Source organism: Lissotriton vulgaris, chromosome 2_1 (genome assembly GCF_964263255.1).
Source record: "Lissotriton vulgaris chromosome 2_1, aLisVul1.2, whole genome shotgun sequence".
Taxonomy (NCBI): domain Eukaryota; kingdom Metazoa; phylum Chordata; class Amphibia; order Caudata; family Salamandridae; genus Lissotriton; species Lissotriton vulgaris.
Genome location: NC_141687.1, coordinates 2,068,413,613 through 2,068,437,114, shown reverse-complemented (window position 1 = coordinate 2,068,437,114; position 23,502 = coordinate 2,068,413,613). Strand labels below are relative to the sequence as shown.

Genomic DNA, 23,502 nt, shown 5'->3' with positions numbered 1-23,502 from the left:
ATCAAAAACAAAAACTGTCATGCAGCCGCTCTGCCTTTTACTAAATTTTATTTATTTATTTATTTATGCATTTTTATATAGCGCGGACTTTACCCGAAGGTGTCAGAGCGCTTCACATAAGGAACAGAAATGAAACATAATGAGAAACATTACAAAAGAACAGATTTCAAACGCATACGTTACAGTACATAAGGTGATAGTGACATTTGTGAGCAAACAAAATACATGAGGTAGTAAAAATTGTGAGCAGTCAAAAATACATGAGGTAGTAAAGGTAATAGTGACAATTGTGAGCAAACAAAATACATGAGGTAGTAAAAATTGTGAGCAGTCAAAAATACATGAGGTAGTAAAGGTAATAGTGACAATTGTGAGCAAACAAAATACATGAGGTAGTAAAAATTGTGCGCATCCAAAAATACATGAGGTAGTAAAAAGTGCACAGGAGGAAAAAGTGACAAGTGTGCAGTTACAAGAGAAGACAAAGTATCATTTGGGGTATAATACTGCAAAAGGTGCTAGACACTCCGGCACAAGAACAAGTGTTATGTAGGCAGAGGTGGCACTTGTGCCAGTATCAAAGGTAAAAACATGTGAAAGGTCGCAAATCGTGTGTTACAAGGGCAAAGTGGTGTGTGCATGTTACAAAAGGGCACAAAACACAGGTAGATGGATAATACTCCAAAGAGGCAGACACTCCAACCCCAGGGATACACTGGGAAGGCACTTCCATGGTCGTGGAAATTATCAGTAGTGGGAAGCCTTCCTCTAAATAACAAGAGGACGTGAATTACTTTTGGAGGTGTCTCTGGAGGAGGAGAACTTTGAGGTCCCTTTTGAAGGCCTGGGAGGAGGCGGTGGTCCGGAGCTGAGGCGGAAGGGAGTTCCAGATTCTCACTGCGTTGCCTGAAAAGGATTGGGCCATTGTTCTCTCCTTCTTGAAAGTGGGAGGTTCAAGTAGTAGATTCTCCGCATTGCGTGAAGGTCTAGAGCCTCCAGAGAGTTTCAGTTTATTCGCCAGGTAGCGAGGAGAGGAGGAGTGCAAGGCTTTGTGGGTGATACAAGCGGTCTTGTAGATAGCTCTAGCCTCAAAGGGAAGCCAGCGGAGGGTGGATAACATTGGTGTGATGTGATCGCTTCTTTTGGCCCCATAAATGAAGCGAGCTGCAGAATGGAAAACAGACTTAAGTGGGGACAGGTGAGATTTGGGGAGGCCAGTAAGAAGAGAATTGCAGTAGTCAAGTCTGGAGAGGACCAGCGATTGCACCAGGGTGATGAGGTCCTGCTCCGGGAAGAAGCGTCGGATTCCCCAAAGAAGGCGCAGTTGGTAACGAGCAGATTTAGCAATAGAATTGATGTGGGGAGTTAGGTTGAGTTTTTTGTCTAAAATGACTCCAAGGGATTTGGCGCTGTCGACAATGCTGGGCTTATTGTTTAGTAGATTCATCTGATCCATCCATGATTGGACCGGGGGAGGAGAGAGTGAGGAGGAGAAGAGGAGGAATTCAGTTTTGGAGGGATTCAGAATCAGTTGATGAGTTGACATCCAGTTTTGGATGGAGTCCAGAGTAGAGCTTAGGAAGGAGAGATCATGAGTGGAGGCAACCTTGAGGTAGAGTTGAGTATCGTCTGCATAGAGATGATAGTGAATCCCGGATTTGCTTAGGAGGTTTCCCAGTGGTTCTAAGTAGAGATTGAACAATGTGGGTGCAAGTATAGAACCTTGAGGAACACCCTGACCTACCGCCACAGGAGAAGAAAGACTGTTCACTATTTTGATCATTTGGGATCTGTCAGAGAGGAAGGATGCAAACCATTTAAGCACAGTGCCCTCCATGCCCATTCTCTGTTGAAGGATATTGAGGAGGGTTTTGTGATTGACAGTGTCAAAGGCTGCGGAGAGGTCAAGGAGAATTAGAAGACAGGACCCCCCCGAATCAAGTATCCTCAGTGCGTCATCAACCACTTGCAGTAGGGCTGTTTCAGTGATGCAGTTTTGGATGAAGCCAGACTGGCAATTGTCAAGAAGATCATTGTCCTTGATATGACGAGAGAGTTGTTTTGCTACACATCTTTCTGTGATCTTCGCAAGGAAGGGAAGGTTAGTGATTGGGTGGAAGTTGTTGAGGTCCTTCGCATCAGCAGTGGGCTTTTTAAGCAGAGGGGTGACCTGCCCAGTTTTGAAGGAGACAGGAAGGGAGCCTTGCCAGAGGGAGAGGTTGATCAGAGTGGTCCAATAGGAAAGGGAATGGGTATAGAAGTCCAAGGCAATGGCACTGGGGATAGGGTCAAGAGAATGGTTGGAGGGCTTTGTTTCGCGTATGCACTTGAGAAGGGCATCTTCAGAGATGGGGTCAAAGCTCTGCCAAATGGCTAAGGATTTGCGCTCCTCTGGAGGTGTAGGATGAGCGACCTGATCCACAAGTGATTTCACTTTTTCATCGAAGAAAATAGCGAAGTCCGCTGCTCTTTTAGTAGAATCCTCCACCTCGGAGAATGGGGGAGAGCAGCTCGGAATCTTGATGAGATCGAATAGTTTTTTGGGTCTATTTTTGGCGGAGTCAAGGAGGGTTTTGAAGTGCGCCGCTTTCTCAAGGAAGATTTGCTTGTGGTACTTGGATCTTGCTGTGCGAAGTATGGCTAAATTGTCTGTGGAGGGCACTTGTCTCCATTGCTTCTCCAGAAATCTTAGCTGCTTCCTTTCCTCATAAAGGGATTTGTTGAACCAAGGTGCTGAGGGAGTGGGCCTTATCCTTTTGCTTTTGAGTGGAGCGACGTCATTAATTTCAGCTGCAAGCACTGTGAGGCATTGGGAGGTGAGATCGTCAACAGCTATGTTTGGGTCTAGCCTTGGAAGTGAAAGCAAAGCTGATTCACAGAGGGGGCCGACATCAATATTTTTGGCATCACGGAACCAGGAGATGGCCCTCTTGGGTTGGCCAAGAGTTATCGAGTGTGAGAGTTGAAGAGAGAATGGGATGAGGTGATGGTCAGACCAATCTACATGGATTGGGGTAGAGGTAGAAAGCATGCCTGCTTTAGAAATAACAAGGTCCAGGATTGCGCCCTTAGAGTGGGTTGGTTCAATGCAGTGTTGGATAAGATCGTTTGTAGAGAGGAAGGTGGCCAGAGAGTTCGCAGAGGAGTCTTGCAGTACTCCCCAGTGGAGATTAAAGTCACCCACGAAGGTCTGATTGTCACTTTGTGTGTATTGGTCGCTGATGAAGTCAGTGAGATCTTCTATAAACGAAGGGCCACTACGAGGCGGGCGGTAAATGATATGGAATCTGAGCGGTGGACGATGTTTCCATTGAAGCTCAAGAGAAAGGCATTCAAAGGTGAGGGAGGAACCGATTGGAGAAGCCTTAAGTTGGAGGGCGTTTCTAAAGATGACTGCAACACCTCCCCCGGTGTTGTCAGTTCTGTCATTCCTAAATATGGAGTAACCTGTGGGTAATAGGAGGTCAAAAATAGAGTGAGAGGTATCTTTGAACCAGGTCTCTGTGAGGAAGAGCATGTCAAGTTTGTGAAGGGTGATGGTATCGGAGATTTCAAGTTTGTGTTTTACTGCAGATCTGCAGTTGTGAAGCATACAGCGCAGCTCTGTCAAGACTGTTTTGGTGACGGGGGCACTTGGGCTCTGAAGGGTGATCGGGATATTGTACTTATGTGGGGGTGCTCGGGAAGGTTTAGGTGGATGCTTTGTTCTGACAGAGGTGATGGTCTGAATAGTGTAGATAGTGGGGTTGCTAGGGCATGTCTGTTGAAGCAGGGTGGCGTTCAAGGGCTTGTGTGAGTTAAAGACGTTAGCAGACGAGAGGTTGGGCTTGGCTGTATTGGGGTGAAGGGGCGAGGTACATCTCATGGGAGGTTGGGAGGGAGTAGAGGTGCATGGATGGGTGGAGATCTTAGAGCATAGAAGTGAAATGGCAGCTGTAAGCTGGGAGATGGAGGTGATCAGAGAGCCTAGCGAATTTTCCAGTGAGAATGAGGCAGAGCATGGAAGGTTGGGTGGCTCGATTGAGACCAGGGGTGGTGGTATTGGCGGTGGAAGGCAGGGAGAGGTGGGGGGACAGGAGGTAAGTTGGGGAGAGGTGGGGGGACAGGAGGTAAGTTGGGGTGAGGGGTTCACAGGAGGAGCAAGTGAATTGGGCGTTAAGGGAGGGTTGTCAATGTTGGTGTTGCAGGCGGGAGAGGAGTTAAGGACAAATTTAGAGGGAGAAAGGTGCGGAACACGGCGGTAGGGAAGTAGGAGGGGAGATGCCTGAGTGGCGTCATGGGAATGTCGGAGGTTTGGGAGGAAGCGAGGTGCAGTGGTTGTGGAGGTCCTGTCAGTTAGGAGAGGTGGAAGTGAGGGAACGGTCATCTGGTAGAGTGAGGGGGGTTGAGAGAGAGGGAAGTTGTGGCAGGGAAGTGGTCCTGCTGGGCCTGAGGGTTGGAGATGGGATGGGTTACTAGGAGGGGAAAGGGGGTAGTGCAGCAGTACTGGAGGAGTAGGAGGGAGGAGAGAGAGGCAGTGGGAATGTGGCGACAACGGGATGAATGGCGAGGGGATGCAGGGGTGGAGAGGAGGGATGAAAGGAGGGATAAGGGGAGCATAGGGAACGTTAATCGGGGGAGAGGGTTGGAGGAGAGGTGGACTAAGAAGTGGGGTGAAAGGGAGAAGTATGGGGGAGGAGAAGAGATTTGAGTATCGCGATAGTACAGATGGGACGAGGAGCGTATTAGCTAGTGGTAAGGCTGAAGTAATGTGGGAGGGGACATACTGTGAGGGGGGAGGAATAGGAGAAGAGGTAAGTTGGGGCGGGGAGGGAAGAGGGCCGACCTGTGCTTCTCGAGAGTGCAGCCGATTGGAGTGGGGTGGGGTCGGCGGGGGAGAAAGGGAGTAATGTGTGGAGCTGGAAGGAGAGACAGGGGGAAATCCGGTTGCAGAGGAGGGGAGTAAGGAGGGGAAGAGTTGGTCAAAAAGCGAGAGGCAGGTGTCTTTGCCTTGGATCATGACAGTACCGTTATTATAGAGTGAGATAGTGAGGTAGCCATTGAAGCACTGAGAGGGGGAGATTTTTAGTTGTTTCCCATAAGGGATAGAGGAGGAGGAGGTGACGTTGAGGGAATTGTAAAAACTGTTGGACCAAGAGGGTGTGTCGCGAGTGTAGAAAATGAAATCGTTTTTGAGCCTCCCAAGACAACCATTGTAAAATTGATCAACAAAAAGGGAGTCCGTGAAACGTTCAATAGTGTTATGCTTCAGTCGTTTTATTGTAGCCTTAGACTGATCGGGAGGATAAATGATTTTGTAGCAATTGGCTCCAGACTTAACTCGAGAGGTGGCCATGTTGGGAGGATGAGGCGAGGAAGGGTGGGGGAGGGATGAGAGGGGTGTTATTGGGAAAGCGGTGGTCAGGAGAAATAAAAGGGCAGAAAGGGGGCGCATAATCCAGGCGTTTATGGTGAGATAACCGAATTAATGTGCCGTCAGGGAAGTGAGGTAGGAATCTGTCCCCATGGCAGTGATGAGTTCATAGCTGTCAAGGGGGCAGCCCATTATTCGCTATAAGATGCAGTAAGCTTTGCTTTTCTGAGCAAATTAATCATGTTGCATATTCCTGCTTCAATCTGCTCAGGATCCTGAAAAAGAGTTTTCCCTACATTCCTCTTGATCTGCAGAAAATGATTACAGTGGCTCTTGGCATGTCAAGAATCGACAATTGCCATTTTGCTCTGTAAATGGGCATAAAGAAACATCTGTTGATCAAGCTCCAATCCTGGCAAAATGGTGCACCACAGCTACTTTAAAAAAAACATAATTCAGCTGTTTCTCTCAAAGGATTTCTGGCTTTCACTGGCTGCCAATCTGCAAGAGAATCAAATTTAAGGACCTTGGCCTGGTACATAAGGCGCTTTACAAAACCGACCATTTATATCTTTAAAAAATATTATTTTGGCATGTGCCAAGCCGTGATCTTCGGTCCAGGTCTGCTAAACTGGTGGAGATTCCTATAATATATAAAGCAAGATGGGGAGGTAGGAGCTACTCCTACTCCACCTGTAAACTACGGAATTCCATGCCCTTCTCTTTAAGATCCCAATCTCATCTGATATGATTTTGGAAAATGTGAAAAACCTGGCTTTTTCCCTCTCTCTATAGGATTCAACCGTGGGGCTTCTTTGAGAACTCTAGCGCCAAGACGCAGTTTGCCTTTCGTGCACTTTATGTTTTTACTTACTTACGGTCCGTTTGCGCTCAAGTGCACTGTGGGGAAACATAATTTACTACGAAGGCATCACCACGCATAACGTTTACCACGGTACACTTACCACGCAAACGTTTTTTCAACTCGGGTGCCTTCCACGACCGTCTTTACCACGTTCTGCGTGGGTTGGGGGAAGACGTGGTATTCCTTCCAGTCGTTCTGCGTGGGGTTGGGGGGGGGGGGGAGGGTTTAGGGGGTTGGGGGGGGGGGTCTCCCCCCAAAAATAACAAGCAGGTTACTTAAAAAAAAAAACGAACATAATTTTAGAAGAAAAAGGAAAGAGCCTCCCCCAAAGACGTGCCGTGTACGTCAAAAAAGCAGTCCTTTTTTTATTTTGGTATACGTGTTTTGACGCATGTTTCCATGGAGGATGGAAGTAAGGGCTAGTAGAGAAAGACGTGCAGGTAAGACGTTTCTACGCGTAGTAAAATCCTACGTTGTAAATACCAGCGTGGTAAAGCCACTTGCGATGTAAAATTTGCGTGGTAAAGCCATGCGTGGTAATTGAAATCGTGGTATAATCATATATTCGCAGCATCTAACCTGGAGTACCCGTTTAAAGTGGTAAGTAACATCTATCAATCCAATTTGATGGATCATTCACTTTCACTAATGCGATATACGATCAACACTCCTGTCCATCTTATTAGTGTTGTCCCGAGGCAATTTCAATGGGAACGCCCTCCCATTTAAAATAATTCTGCATCTTGAACAATTCCCCGCGCGAGCAGTACGGATTCTTCGGGTGTGTTGGAACCATCTACGGTTGTTAAAATAAACATCCTTTTGGATTGTCTAAATCAAAGCGTAAATTTTTGAAAGTACTGCTTACTTTCATTGTATTGCTGTTTTGTTACTATCGTTTATTTTCTGTCACTGCTGGCACGTTTCTGTTCCCGTTCTGTTCGTTTCGTTAATTTGCTAGCTAACGCTGACTGATAAAGTTTAGTATATGAATTGTAACCGGAAGTTGCTATGGCAAAAGATGGCGCATGCCGGTAGCAGACTGCTCCTGCCTCGTATGCCGCTTGTTTACTTCCGGCTCCGCTGACAGCTGCCTGACCATGAGCGACATCGTGGGCAAGACACTGAGTTCTCTACCGGGGCTGCTGGCGCAGGATGCCGGGGGCGGTAAGCTGGCGGGAACCTCCAAGCTGGGCACCCTGATCCGCAGCATCACTGCGCTCAGCTCGAGGCAGGTGAGGAGAGGAACCATTAGCGTGGAGCATCCTAAAATTTCCCGAGTCATGGTAGGAAGGTCAGCTCGTCTTCTCGGGCAACTTCAAAGTGTAAGTGTGGCACAGTCTGGAGCAGTGGCTCCCTCCCGCGCAACATTGGAGGGGAGGGCTCTGCCCATTAGGATAGTTTATTGCATCCTGCTGCTGGTCTGACTGCGAGAGCAGGTTTTGGGGCGGAGTTCAGTGTAGTTCATCCCGAAACATATGTCAACAAACAATTGTGTCGCCTCAGCGTCACTTCGAGCATCTGGCGACAAGCAGGGTTTGGGCGTGCACAACATTATGAGGTGGGTTGGCTCAGACTGTGACATCACACGCCGAAAGGGAGGACGCTTTCAGCTATTATATAGGGTCCTGCATGCCACTATATTTGTATCACTGCCCAAATGCAGATGGACATAACGTCATTATCCTACCGCACAAACTGATATTAGCTGCCAAGTGGGTAAATGCATTGGGTGGCACCTAATGCCAGTCCTGATCTTTTGGTCAGCAGCGTATTGCATTCTGGGGCTTGTACTTTAACATTTAACTTTGCAAGTATGGGATTTAACATCAGGTTTTCAAAGAACACTACCACTGGCTATTGTTTGTTTGTTTAACTGTGTTTGTGCTGCTCTGCCCATTGGCGCCCAGTCCGTTCTGTGACAAATATACGGATCGAAGGTATACTCGTTAAAAAAAAAATCACTTTCAATACAAATGCATTCGCAATACATGGATTGGCCTAAGTTAATTTTTGGGAGGAAATAATATTGTTATAGGCAGGGATAAGGCAGTATGTGAATGAAGATATGCGATTAATGTTGATTATAGTATACTCCTCAAAACGCTTTCACTTTACATACAGCTATGTACCGTACTAGGATAGGTTAGGCGTTTTCTGAATTTTAAGGGCACTGGACACACTTTTTGAAAACGAGCGTCTACCTTTGAATGGCACTTAAACCACATTTTTAAAACAAGGATTTGCTAAGCTACTATTTCGTGATTTTTGTTTTTTAAAAAAGCATTGCTCAAGCTGGTGTATATGTGTTTTGTAACTTATTTTTATTTATTTATTTATTTTAAGAGTTTTCTATAGCGCTAGGTGGACCGAGGGCACCAGAGCGCTTTACAACAATTGTTAGCAATATTAATCAATAGTAGTACTTTATAACATTGTCAGAGGCATTGTCAGTCAATAAAATACAGTTTTGACGTGGACGATGTTGTTAGGGAACTTATGGTTGTGGCTCTTTTGGATGCAGAGAAGACATGTGGCAGGGTCACATGGGTATATCTGTTAGAGCTTATTAGAAGGATTGGATTTGGGATGCGCTTCATAAAAGCAATAGACGCACTGTATAGGAATCCAGAGGCCAGGTTGCAAATCATATGTGGTCTATAAGGATTAGTCTGCTCTCCTTTGTTATTTGCTATATATGTAGACCCTTCTATTAGCAAATTAGGAGCTAATCCAGCTATAGTCCTGGTCAAATTTCAAGGCTGTGAGACGAAAATTCTGGCCTAAGTGGATGACATCCTGGTTGCATCAGAAGTGTAGAGAAGCAACTACACCAAATGGAAAAACAACATGCAATGTTTTTCCCGGCGCGGCTCAGTGTGGTGACCCCAACCGGCACTCGATTCTTTAATACACTCCAGGATGCATGGAAATGGATCGATTAGTGCCCCATTGGACGTGCCCCCCTGGTTCAGCTGGGAAGAGGAAACAATTATTGACGGGGAAGGCGGAATAGCCAACTTGTGGCTCCATCCTGTGCCGAAAAACAACTGGAGGGGGAAAAAGTGATGGTGCAGTGTCATCACTGAGTGCGCCCGACAGATGAAATATCCTCTCCATGGGGAAGGTCACAGGGGATTCAGACTCAGATCACAGCTCCAGCACGACGGGAGGGCACAGCCAAGTGTTGCCGACCATAACCCCAGGGACAGGAGACAAGATAATCTGACCTCATTCCAGAGCCGCAAGTATACTGGGGGACTAAGAGAAGGGGTTGGAAGATAATTACAAATGCACCTTGAGATGAGACTGGGAGGGTTTTGCCCCAGGAGAGGGCCGAAAAGTAAAGGTTGAAGCAACCGATGGATAGGTGAGGTTACCGTGGGACTGAAAATTGGGACACTACCGATGCGAGGGAGGCTAGCTCTACCCCAAGGGCAGAGCGTTTTTGCATTGTTTGTTTATGTTTGGATGACGGGGTTTGCTCACTTGCCCTGGGGAGTGGGCCTTAGGGTTGTCTGGTTTAAATAGTTAAGGGGATTGTAGACCTTGCAGGCCAGTAAATGATGCCCCAGAAGCTGCAACTGTGCTCCCTCCCCCAAGTAGGTAGAGGCCGAAACCTGGATGATCCAGCTGGACCATTCTTGAGCTGAACAAATAGCTCTGTAACATAAGGGGGATGATTAATATGTCTAAACGCTATTAAGTTGTCTCCTATCTGAATAAGCAAGGGGCCCACATAGCCCTCTTACAGGCGACCCACCTACTGGCTAAACAGTGTACAAGAGTGTGTGAGAGCATGTCTGGAGATCCGGCACCATATTACACCAAGTACCGCTGTGGTTCAATATGTGTTTTGTTCGCTTTTTGCACCTTAGGGGCACTTTGGGATTACAGACGAGACCTCAGATGCTTTCACAATCAATTATGGAAAAATGCGCTACTGTGAGGCCGTCCATTTGAAGGGGGTCGTGGCTCATGCAAATGAAGCTTTATACCCTTTTGGTGCACCATATTACTGGCACTAGCGCAATTACATAAAAAGCTGTTTGGAGCCGTGCTTATTTTGGGGAGCAATTCAAAGCCGGCTACAGAAACAGACTGGTAACTCTCCCAGGCGTTTCTAATTTTCAGTCATCTCTGGATGCTGGAACAAACTTGGTGATGGAAAGGAGCAGAATGAAAACAGATACCTCTGGGTAATAAGTCACTTATCAAGGTCACCAATCTATGAGACTGATTAACAAAGGTGAACTTACAGTTTTGTGTAAGTTTATGATTTTTGAATTTACTGAGGAATTTTACGAGTAGTATCTTTATCACTGCGCAGTCTTTGAACTTGTGGCAGAGACTAGGACATAAAAAGATAGACAATCGTAAAGAAACTACTCGTAAAATTGCTTTGTAAACTACAAAAATATGTAAACTTGGACAAAAGTGTAAGTTTACTCTTGTGTAAGAATCGGCATAGGTGGAATCCCCTTTAACATACCCAGTTGATCAGTCTTGCTCAGACCATGCACACAGAAAGTGATCACAACACAGTGTTTTTGTGTGTGTACATGTTTGTGTGTGTGTACATGTTTGTGTGTGTATATATGTATATATGTGTATATATGTATGTGTGTGTGTGTGTGTGTGTGTGTGTGTGTGTATATATATATATATATATATATATATATATATATATATATATATATCTTCCTCCACACACTCTCCTGTGCGTATACCACTGTCCTTTCTCTCGAAAGTCATGTCGCCTCTATGGACCTCTCAGGAGTAAGTCCCCTAACTTTTCTCCAATATTCCTCTTTAACCAAGAGGATGACGACGCCTTGTGTAGCTGGCTCAAAATTACTTTATTTCGGCCTTTTGGAACGCGTTTCAGCTGTTTTGCAGCCTTGCTCACTGATAATTGAAGTAATGGGAGCAGCCATTTTAAAGTGTGCAACATTGCATGTCACGTGAAAACTACAATACAATAAACAGTGTAAACAGACTTGTAGTTCTTTAAGGTTTTTCCACATTTACCTTTGTTCATATGCGTTTTATCCTTTGGCAAGTTATTTCAAATAATTATCTTTGAAATTATAACTACACATTAAAAATTATCATTAAGCGCAATACTTATGGTTTTCAAAAGAAAGGAGAAAAAAGACAGTGACTAGTGCTCCTACGGTCCAATACATCGGCAAAACGCCATGCTTCAATTTTGCATTGTTTGCGATCATATCACACATTTTGCCCTACTAGGCATAATATCCAGTTTTACAATCAAGCACCTGTGGGCTAACTACCATTGATCATATGGTGTCCATGCCTACTATTTTCTCCTTTATAGAACACATACTTTATCAACTATAATGGAATACCTTACTGTGTCTGCAAAGTGAATTAAAAACATCTTATTTAAAAACATTGACCTTATTTTGCGATTATGGCAGACAGACTTAATCAAATCTTTACATTTAGCTACATTTTTTCTTTTACTACAAATGCATTTACATGTCTTCTTCCACGTTGAGGCCTTCCAGTTGCTTAGTGTTTAATTCAATGATGTAACGGGATTCTAGTTTCCGGAGCTTTTTTTCTCGATTCCCACCTTGAATCTCCTTTGCTACTGCATCTACCACATAGTAAGTAAAGCCTGTTGCATCCTTATTGTGGAACCTCTCAAAATGGCGAGCTATTGGATAAGTGCGCTCCTCGTTTTTAATTTACTTCAGATGGTGCAACACTCGTTTGTGTACTTCCAGGAAACAAATGGAAACAAAAGGCAGATAACGATTACAATCTCGCAGTGTGATACTATGATAAGGTTACAATTTGGAAACATGAATTATCCTCGGATTTACAATTCTCACAGAAGTAGCAAAACGTATGGTTGTACATAAATCATAACCTATCAGAGCAGTCAGAGTTGAATGAAATGCTGTGGATTAAAATGGATTCGTAAATGAAAGCTGCTGACGTAAATATTATATGTTAGTGCAGAACCGAAGTGCTTGTAGACTTAAAGGATAACTGTATCTCTTGTTTCCTTTTAAATGTACTTGAAATGCAATGCTTTACCCTAATCATTTTGACAATGTGCCTTAGTATTGCCCTTTTCACACAGAAACCAACCCCTTAAATTATGACCCCATCCCTTTTTCTATGATTGTTCTCGGGTATAATTATATGTATGGTTTGCTTCAACCATAACTGACACCTGGGTGTCAGGTTATAAGATTCTCTGCTTTAACCACTGAGTTCTGTTTCTCAAAGGAATGCCTATGTTCTATGAAAATTCAACCTTTAGTCCTTTGAAAATGCATTGTTTATGGTGTATAGCCCTTCTAATGATAACTTGCTTAAATTATCTGCAGGATGAAGAAAAACTGATCCAGCAAGAACTTGCCAATTTGAAAATCACAGTTTCCTCTCCCAGCACTTCTTTGGTGAGTAATAGTATCAGAAAGGAAATTTTAATTCAAGTGTTTTAATAGCGATGACATTGTGCGTTTGTTTGCCCATATAATACAGAACATTCTTTTGTTTAAACAGCTTATTGAATTACAGTTACTGTCAACCCTACAGATCACTTATTGCTACTTATAATGACATATAGCAATTGTAACATTTGGAAGCTTGCAAAATCATAATAAAATAGATGTTTGCATTGCTGAAAGTGACTTAAAAACAAAGCGACTAGTCTTTTAGCCCAAAATCTTTAACAGGAACAGTGAATACTTGTTATCTTTGAATACAGTTGTACACCATCAAAATCTCTCAATATATTACTAAATATTTGTGTGTAGAATTGTTTTGAATAATGTAACTTTACTGACCTGGAGATAGGTCTTCAGTTCCTTCTGAAAGTTGATGAGAGATGGTGCTAGATATATCTGGATGGTGATGAAGTGCCACATCTTTGATGCATAGCAAGGGAAGGTCTACTGTTTGAATATTTACTTGCTGCTCCCTCTGGTCTCTACCTTTGTAAGACTGCTGCTGCAGGTGTTGCAAAGCCTAAAGGAAGAATGCAATATTTCTTGCTAGGTTATAGCAGGGTTCCTCTGTTTACATTCCTGAAGACCATGCTGTACCGAGTACAGGTGATTGGTTGGCAGTTTTCTGATTGTTATCCTATTGAACTCTATCGGTCCTTTGATTAGACTGGTCTCAACTTGGAGAGGTCTGTTTACTGCACTTGATTGAGAGTTTTGGTCACCAATGAGGAGGAAGTCAGTCACAATCCATTTTGATTAGATAGATCCTCTCTCACAACACCTTCAATTTCAATGCCAACCACTTTCTGCAGGTCATGAGTACTGTCATGCGAATTGGATTCAATCAACACTATGCACGCCTTTCCATGTTGGGCGTGGAAAATGAGTTCCTGAACAAATGACCTAATCCCATTGCTTAGTTAATTCTATTATGAACTGTCTGAACTGAAACAAATGATTTAGAAAAGCTTTAAGTGTGATAGTTGACTGTCAGCTAAATCATCAGTTGAATTCACTAAAAAGTTTTTGGGGCTCTCTTGTATGTGTAAAATATTTGGAATAATATTTTAATCTAGTGATAAGTGCTGAAGGTTTGAGGCAATGGCTTAGCATCTGTCCTGGCTGCATTAGGGTTGATGTGGAATGGTGAGAAAACAGCTTTTTTTATCTGCACTTTAGTTTTTCAATTGCCTTTAAACCATTTGATTCTTTATTATTATTTTTTAATTTGTTTTGTTCATTCCTACATGGGTTTGTAAAATAATTTTGTTTTATTTGTACATAAAATTTAAATATTCATTTGGGAAGTTCAGATATTGCGTTTGCTTTAAATAATTGTTTTAAAATGTAACTTGAGTGTGATTTTTTACATTTTTATATTGTCTTATATAATTTATTTGTGCTTTAATATACTTTTTGAAATAAACTTACCATGATTCAGAAAAGATGTTTCCAACACATTTTTACCAACTTTCAACTTTAAAATCATTTTGGCTTTGAACGTTCCGCCTATCTAGGTAAATTCGTAGAATACAAATGTAGTTATAAAATACAATGAGCACATAACATATTTTTTAATAATCCCGTGGACAAGCACATGTACTGCAAAAGTGTCACCCCAGTCTGAAAAATCTGTGGTCTTGATCAGGCCACTGAGAACCACAGAATGTATTTTGGTATGTTGACAGATATATGCATCATTCCACCCTTGCAAATAATGACTCTAACAGGATCACTGTTACGGGCAAATATACTGAGATATAGAATACGCAGTGTGAATACCAGGCAGAAGCCCACTGTGATGAAAAGAGAGAAAATCAACTGACCGAGTACCATACAGCAGTAGTATCGAAGAAAAAACACTGAGGAATATCAAGGACCTGCAACTAGTGCTGACATAGAATAAAAAAAACGAATGAAGTATTTCGCATGCCACCTACTGTATGAAGTTAACTGTCTTGAGATAAATTGGCACCGCCTGTGGAAATATATGTTGCTAAAGTTGTGTACATATTTATGATAACATCCTTCAATTTAACTGTGCAAGATAAATAGAGCTTTCAACCAAAGTTCGAACACTTTGTCCACCTCCTCCGGTGAAAAACTGGCATGTGTGAAAGGTACGTAGGCTCAAATAAACTTCTCAAATATGGATGCTTTTTCATAATGACCAGTACAGCTCCAGGGGCTATCCATTCTTCTTTAGGGGGCAGTTTAAAAAAGAAGTTGAAAAGACTCACCTGGCAAATTTGACTTGTTTAATGCCTTTATTTGGGTTCACGAATTAAGATTTCTTATCGTGGTGGATAACCCCTGTAATATTTACTTATTCAGAGAGTAATCATCTTTGAGTAACATTAATCGTTTCACGAATGTAAGGATTTTCTTTTCCACATCAATAAGATCACACTCTACATCATTTTGTGCCAGATCTTGGGATTATTAGATGGACATTTTATTATCCTCCCCAAGAAAACACTTTTGCGTTCCAGGATGTCTGCGTACATTACAATTGACATTTAGCACACTCTCTTGCAAACTGTCTCCTCCCATCTGTTGGAGATCTAACATGCATTATTTTGCTAATTCAGTTCATTTGTATCTGGGGAATGATCATGAGAAAGTTTCCTATGGAAAGGTCCTGTAGCGTCCTAAACTCTTAGGCTTAAATATATGGTACATCAATAGATAACTATTTTTATTGACTAAAATGTATCATCTTCTCCCTTGTGTGTATTGTTGGAGCATCAATCATGATTGTAAGTTGTATACCCATGTACACACAAATGAAGAGATCCAATTGTTTCAGCCCAAACTGTGTGTTAAATGCTTACAGCATACGCAACACAAGCAATTGCAGCGCAAGATGTGGTGTCAATGTCCAGTTATTCTGATTTTGCTTTAGTCAACCGCGTAAAGCTAAATACGCTTGCAATAGCAAATATCTGTTATGGAAGATATAGGGGCAGCTGCTGCTACTGCTAGCTTGCCTGACACTACCCTTACAACCCTTGGTCTTAGGTATCATGATGGTGGCAGCAAAATGCGTTGCCGGTGGAGCCTTGGTTATTTTGTGTTGTTTTCACTCCTTACTCTCACCACAGCTCCTTCACAGCAAATATGAGACTGTTAATAGGTTAAACGTGGACCAAGGAGTCAACCATTTGATGTCATGTACTCTTTGACCTCCTATGAAGCGCCTTCCTCTGCTGCAGGCATTTAGTGAACTGACATGTAAGCTCTAATGTTCTGCTGTATTATGTTGAGATCATGTATCTGTATACCTTGTTTCATGAAGTAATCTATAACGGAGCCTAATCAAGCTATTAAGACTAATGCTTTATTTAAGTAAATACCTGCTATTAGACCTCCATTTGTTTGTTTCTTCTTCCTTTCAGAGGCAGATGAAGGAATGCATGGTGCGACTCATCTATTGTGAAATGCTGGGGTATGAAGCTTTGTTTGGCTACATACATGCAATCAAATTGGCTCAACAAGGGAACTTGTTGGAAAAGAGAGTGGGTATGTACTAAGATACTCGTTGGTAAAGTGGAATCAAATGTCTTTTTCAAAAGAAAGAATTTGAGAAGCATGTCGGGTACGCACTCTATTACCATGTGCTCGGTTGTTCATCAGTATAGTATAGATAACGCTGGGATCTGCTATCCAGAATTCAAAATCCAATTTTTTCAACTTTTTATTTCAAATAAAAATATTCTGTGTCCTGCAACTGTTTTATGTTTTTCAGTTTAATCTCCGTATTTAAATGCCAGATGTCATTACTTAGCCCCTTGTGTATTGTTCTAGGCTGACACATGCTTTATGCTTGATGGCAAAAAATTCCTTGGTCTTTCTCAAGGTTGAACTGACACATAATGTGTTAACAAAAAAATGAATATGTTGAGCCCATAACTTGGGATCTATCTTTTCCTAATGTGGTCTCTAGTGTTCATCTCTATGCAGAATGCTACTGCATGGTTTTGGTGTATCTGCAAGCTTCAGTTAAAGAAACCTAACCTTGACCTTCCTTCCCTAGTGAGTGTTTGACATGATTTAATAAGGTTTTATGTTTGTAGTTGATGTCTTATTTATTTTACATTGTTTTTGTATGTAACTGGTTCGTCTCATAGCCGACGGACTTTTAGAGTGCACAGCGGTAACTTGCATCCCACTTTCACTCATTGATGGAGGTAGTTATTCCACATGATCTACCCACAGCATAGCCTCCCATGCCACCATTTATTAAAATATTTCTTCTCTACTTGGGACGGATATACCCATGTTTGAGAGATGCCATTGGTTGGCTCGCCTGATTGCAATACATTAGGGCTGCCCTTTAAACTATGACACTATTTAGAGCTTTTAATTGCAGTCATGCACAGACTCATTACAACAAAAAAAGTAGGTGGTAATGTCTTTAAACGTGTATTGGATGTTGCTTCGGATGTGAACTCTCTTGATAGAGTGTGTGCAGTGTATGTTACCACAGAGAATACTTGTTTTCAATTTACGGCATGTGTGTGCATCATGTTTTTTAGTCTGGCATTCCATTTCAATTGCACGCACTACTTCAAATTATACTCAATTGTGTGTCTAATTGATTCTAAACATGTTACCCAGTGCCCCTGTCGAAGCAAGTTGGTCCTGCTCAGTGTTATTCACAGGGATTCTAAACTAATCTCCTACTTGGTAGTGAGCACAATTACCAATGACTAAAAACAATGATAATTCCAATGTGCTATTGAATTAGTTATTCATGCGATTCGAGACATTTTTTGATGAGCACCTGACATATGAACTCAAGTACTTCATCTAAATGAAGAAATCCTTCTGTTAGAGCAAGTTTTGGACAGGTGTTAATATTTGATGGACCTTCTTGTTTTTGAGGAGTTGGCTGTATGCACTTTTGGCTCTGTTACCAGTAACCGCATGCCATCATATCTTCTTTTGGGCAAGTGAGGTGATAAACCTTACAGTTTTGGTTATACCACAGAAGCTTTGTCCTGAAAGATCAAGGAGGGCCTCTACGGTCCTGGTTTGTGCCCTTTCGCTGGTGGGCTGCCAATCTGATTGTCCCCCTGGGTTTTAAAATTCTCAAATCGCCATCAGTACCCAGATGTGTACATTCTGATTGAGGAGCCATTGCACCGGAGGTTCGAGGCTGCCCAGGCCATGGGATATGTATTTTTCAGGAGACCGCTGACTGTTGGGAGGGGAATGTCACCTAAATGCCTCAGTGGTGTGCATCACCTACATAGAAACTTTCTGTTCACGTTTGATTTTTCATCTCTGTATACGTGAGAACTATGCATGTACGATAAGGACCTACTTTAAACTGATTGAGATCTGGATAGTAGGTCTGTGGTCTGCCAAATGCACTCTTCCTTTCTGAAAGTGACTATTGGGCTCTCAGTACGATTATAGTTATATGAGCAGACATTTTTACCGGTTATCTACTTGAAGCCCAAGACTGACACACTAGGAACGGAGCTACTTAACTTGAGCTTAGATGGGCCATCATTGTTCTGCTCTGTTAAAGTACCCCTGACCACGTCTCGCCATGGGCTGGAGACCTACCCTCGAGTTTGTCAACCTGAGGAGGCAACCAGTGAAGAAGAAGCTGTGTGTATATTTGTGTGGTTTGATTGAGATGCAGCTTAAGAGAGCTTAAGCGTGCTCTCTATATATTACCTACTTCACCTGTAGATCTCTGTGCATGGTGTTGCCACTTGGATCACCTTTGATTTCTGTGACCATAACAGTGCTGGTTCCGGCAGCAGTGGTGTTGTCTGTCCCTATAGCTACTGCGGTTCCTTACCTCACAGTCTGTGGTGGGCATCCTCATGCTCTGGGGGCACTGGGCATGACTGGTTTTTGGAAAGCGATTATCCGTTTGGCCCCGAAGCGACTCTGGACTACATCCTTAAAATTGCCGTTGCGTCCTGCATTTTTTGCTGGCATTTGTTCAGTTTACCAGTTTAGGGAGCCAGTTGGAGAAATTGCGTTATCCTTCTTATTCATTTTTCAATTTTGTCATGTTTTGCTTCTAGTGGGCGTGGTAAATTCTGCATGGTTCCTAATCAAAGATGGCTGAAACGTCTTTTTGTACAGCGCCTTGAGACCCTCACGGGTGAATAGTGTGCTTTACAAACCCCTGATTGATTGATTGAGTGTCCCAAATTCAAGATAGCTCCTGATGTATTTTCTATGATTCAGTTTCCTGTCTGGATCATATATCTTACAACACATTTGAAGTCTTATTTTTGATCGTCACCCTCCTGCTGTAATTTTTGTCCCCACATTTGTAGCCTATTTATTTGACGCAAGTATTGTTGTTGGCGTTGTGGATTCCAGCGTGTTTGATTGCTCTTTTCCCTTACTTGAATAGTAAAAAGTCTGCTGCCTTGTTCTGTCTACAGCAACCTTTGCCATTCTCAAGATTGGCAAGTTGGCCTAAAGATTAGCCCTTCTTTGTAGCTTTTTCCCTTTGGGACCGATTCTGGCCAAACATTCTCATCTTAATTGTAACTATGAAAACTGTATTGTAATGTGCTTCTACTCAATCATCGCACCACCTGCTTGGGCCAATACTTTGACTGCTTAATCAAGCTTTTCGGATAGTCACTTGGGAATGATTGGGTAAAAAAAAGACAATCACCAGGCCAACCCATATCGCTGAGAGTGAGCCATTATTTACCCCACGCAGAAACGTCCTCATATCCTCCACTGAATTCATGACTACATTTAAGCAAGTATGTCAATTTATAATACTGCAGAAACAAGATGGCAGCATTTGGCACTTGAGTATACCATTGAAAATTTTCCAATTCTTACAAATATGATATTTAGAAGTGTTCTTATCTGTTATGCTGCTAGTTCTGAAGTTATCAACAATGTGTTAGTTTTAATGTTAATGGAACTGTTCTTGAAACAAACACTTAGTGGGTATAGATAAGTAATGTTAATTAAAGAAAATTGTTCAGTATCGTTAACTTCTTTTGGATGGTTGTAGCTGGAATAGTTTCCAATGGAGATTGGCGTTTTACTAGTTTCTCCTTGTTTTGCAGGCTACTTGGCTGTTTCTTTATTTTTACATGAAAAATCATGAGCTGTTAGTTCTACTGGTGAACACCGTTTTGAAGGTACTGTAACATAATGTTTGCTATGGGCAGATACGGTACATTTATTTGTTTGCTTGCTTTCATATCTCCCTCCAGACGGCTGTCTTGCAAGACCTCATGTCAGCGCAAACACAGACACACAAACATATAACATATACAAATATAAAGGTTTATTGGGTCTGCTGCCTAGAGTTATTGGCTCATTAGGTGCGACCCCTGCGCTGATTGGGCTGTTCTTCAGGTTTTGCGACCATGTGAGGCCATTCCCGTATAATTTGGAAGAAAAACTTTGTGAAATGCATCATTAAGAGAATGTGAAGCTTTTCAGGACATCGTGGGGTGTGAAAGCAAGAGATGTTGAAACAATCTAAAATATTTAGCCCTGAAGAAGCAAAACACGTGCTGGCTGCATTGATTTGAATATATCCTCAAGTGATGATGGGGTGGTGACAAAATGAATTGATTGGAACGATTTATTAACCTTGGAATATGAGGAGGCTTGTTCATTTTAAATGAAGGACTTTGTGTTGAAGACCGTCAATTAGTTCCATTAGAACTTATATTTTTATCAGACCCTTTGGATATTTTATGCGGACAAATTATTTATTGACTGATTGTAGTACAGTCAAGAAGTATGGTCTGAAAATCAGACTTCATTCATAGTGCAATACTTTCAATGGCCACTAGATGTCAGTGAAGCACAGTTGTGAATGCTATCAAGCTAGAAGCCTCGAAATCTATGAAAGGAAGTGATACGCATCATCGGGATGCTGCATTTACCCCTGGATGAAAAGTAATTACCTATTTTCAAGGTAGAATAACCATTTCACAGGGTCAGCCGTTTTAAGAAAACCGACACTCCTTGATCCACAATTTTGCCGGCTGAGACGGTGACTGATGTCCAGCGGTCCTATGTTATATTCGGCCTCTGTTTACATTTCTGCCGCTTAGCCCATTCGCACCCACATTCAACCATCTGTCCAGTAGGGCAGTTAGCAGTGAAAAAGCACCTGGGTTTGCCCTAATACCCCTCCACCATCTGGGCAAAGAAATATCAAACTATACAAAACTATGATGTGGAGGAATGGATACATTCATATTAGTAATAGGTTCCATCAAATTAACCTATTGAATGGTACATAGTCATCTTCTATTTACTTGTATAGTAATAAACCACATACCAACATTTATTCCTGAATGGAACAATTATTATCTTCTTTTAATTGTTCACGAATTAATACAAATCTAAACAATACATAAAAGTTGCACAAACACTCTGTAGAATGAAGGGATACTAAGCTCACTTCCAATGCCTCTCACAGGCAATGATAGGCTTCTAAGGCGATATCCACATACTCAAGGCACTTTCATGAGAGTACGATAGTTATTGAGGCAGGTCGCTGGCACACACTGAGTGTAATGATGCAAAACAATCATATTTAGTTATTCACGTGGGACACTATACTCACAGAACTCAGAGGCAAAAGCGTAAACACCTGCTTTGTGTACCTGGATCTTATGTGGTACACCGGGTGCTCCTCCACAAAACGTCGAGTCACTCAATCGCACTCTTCAAACCACGTATCCAATTCCTGTGTTGTCCTTTCAACGCGCTCTAATAACAAAGTGTTAACATGCACCCGTAAGTATTCCATTCAGCCGTTCATATGGGACCCACTGCACCCCCTGCTAACTCTTTTCGCGCTTACCTATATTCAGTTATACTCCGCAGCCCCTCCCCGCCATATTGTCTTCCGGAATTCGCTTTTGCGGCCCCCGCACAGTAATTGTGCTTGTACAGTGGCTCCCGGCCCAGTGTTGCCAGGTTTTGAGACCCATCCCAAGCCCAAAGCCCCTCCAATATACAATTTTAAGGACAAATATACATTCTATTCATTATACAGATAGTGGGAGAGAGTTAACTGGGCACCTGCCTTAATGCTACTAATTTTTAAGACCAGTCCTCACTGTGACTTTGTCATGTGAAACTGGCACTGCTCGGATTACAATAGTTGAAACAAAGCTTAAGAAAGGCAGAAATAGTGTTATGTCGGCGCCGCCCACAGCCAGTAAATTGCGCACACTACTCTAATACCGCCCAAAAGTAGCCCCCGCCAGGTATGGGTTTTTCCCGTACAATTGGGAAAAATGTCACCCAATTGTGCGGGAAATAGCCCAATCTAGCAACACTGTCCCGACCAATGTGGTAGCATGCTCCTCTAAGCATCATAGAGAAGGATGAAGAACTTCTGTACTGATGCCACTTTTCGGCTAAGGGATCGCCCATTCTATTGAGGGCAAAATTGTATTCCAGTGGGGGGCATAATAATATTCAAGGCAATACTAATCCTATGCTACGTAAATAAACCGCTACTTGAAAATAAAACAAACCAAAGTATCACACATTCCACTATGGGCATAATTGTATTCAAGGCAATACGATTGTTGCTAAATAATAATCCTATGCTATATACACGTAAACAACCTCTTGAGATTAAAACAAACTCAAGTATTACCATATTCAATCATACAGATAAAACCACCAGCAATTTTATCAGCAAATCAAGAACATGTAGTCACAATACAGTATAAAAGATATTCCGCAGATCTATGGTTAATGCAAAACCAATATTTTTCATAGTTAAAGCTTCGACCTCTGCTTACATTTCTGCCGCTTAGCCCATTCGCGCCCAAATTCGACCATCTGCCCAGTTGGGCAGTTCGGGCGAATTCCCGCTGGTGTTGTCCCTGTGTGTCATTTTCACACAGTGACCCACGGCTCTGCCTTTTGTATTGTTGATCAGTTGTTTTTCCGATGGAGATAAAGCTTCATTATGATGTTTATGAGAAGATTAGTATGATTTGCATAGGAGAAGATGTTGTTGTCATGTGTGCTGGTGACAGCTAGAGGGATCATGTATGCATTGATAGTGGTATTGTTGAGCGATGAACCCTGAGGCTGTCCGCAGAGTTTGCGGCCTACCGAGGAGTTGGGGGCCAGGCTGACGGCTTAATTTAACATGTGTATTTGTAAAGCACATGTTCACCCAGAAGGGTATCTTGGCGTATTTCCATATGTTTGTTAGTGCAGGTGTTTTTTAGCTGATGATCACTGATGGCTTAAAGAAGTGTTACAGATGTGACACATGATCTAAACATTATCAGAGAACCCCCATGTTTGTGGACCATGAAGGACACTAAAACAGCTGTATCTTAGGCACAGAACACACATTTCTCATGACTCGTTAAATCAGTTCTGGCAAATCAGTTGCCTGTAGGGAAGGTGATTTCTATGAAAGGTGCATGAATTTGTATTTTCACATAACTATCTAAAAAAAAAATTCTTTACAGAACAAACAAAATGTTTGTAGCAAGCTAAAAGGAATGACATGGGCTCAAAAACAGTTGGCAGCTAATTACAGGTTATTAAGAAATATTCAGAGAATCACAGCATGGGACAGACCTATGACCATCATACAGTCTGAAAAATGTTCATGTGGATCTTAGTGTTATATTATGAAATGCAGATTTGTAGAGTGCACAATGTCTCTAGGGTCAGGTTGCGGGTTGAAGTTGCTGAAATGGCGGTGATTTTGTTGCTCAAGTATTGAGAGAGATTGTGGCAGAGGTCGTGCGAGAGAGTGACTGAGTTGGAGGCAGTTGCTGGTGACG

General features: G+C 42.4%; 1 protein-coding gene across 1 annotated transcript in view; it reads left to right on the top strand.

The window, feature by feature from the left end:
- The first annotated feature begins 7,232 nt into the window (after positions 1-7,232).
- Positions 7,233-23,502, top strand: part of AP4E1 (adaptor related protein complex 4 subunit epsilon 1) — a 321,681-nt gene continuing 305,411 nt past the window's right edge. The window contains 5 exon segments of the mRNA XM_086958294.1: positions 7,233-7,453; positions 12,587-12,658; positions 16,108-16,231; positions 19,777-19,808; positions 19,810-19,851. Coding sequence (XP_086814420.1) covers positions 7,247-7,453; positions 12,587-12,658; positions 16,108-16,231; positions 19,777-19,808; positions 19,810-19,851 — 477 coding nt within the window. The 5' untranslated portion in view covers positions 7,233-7,246.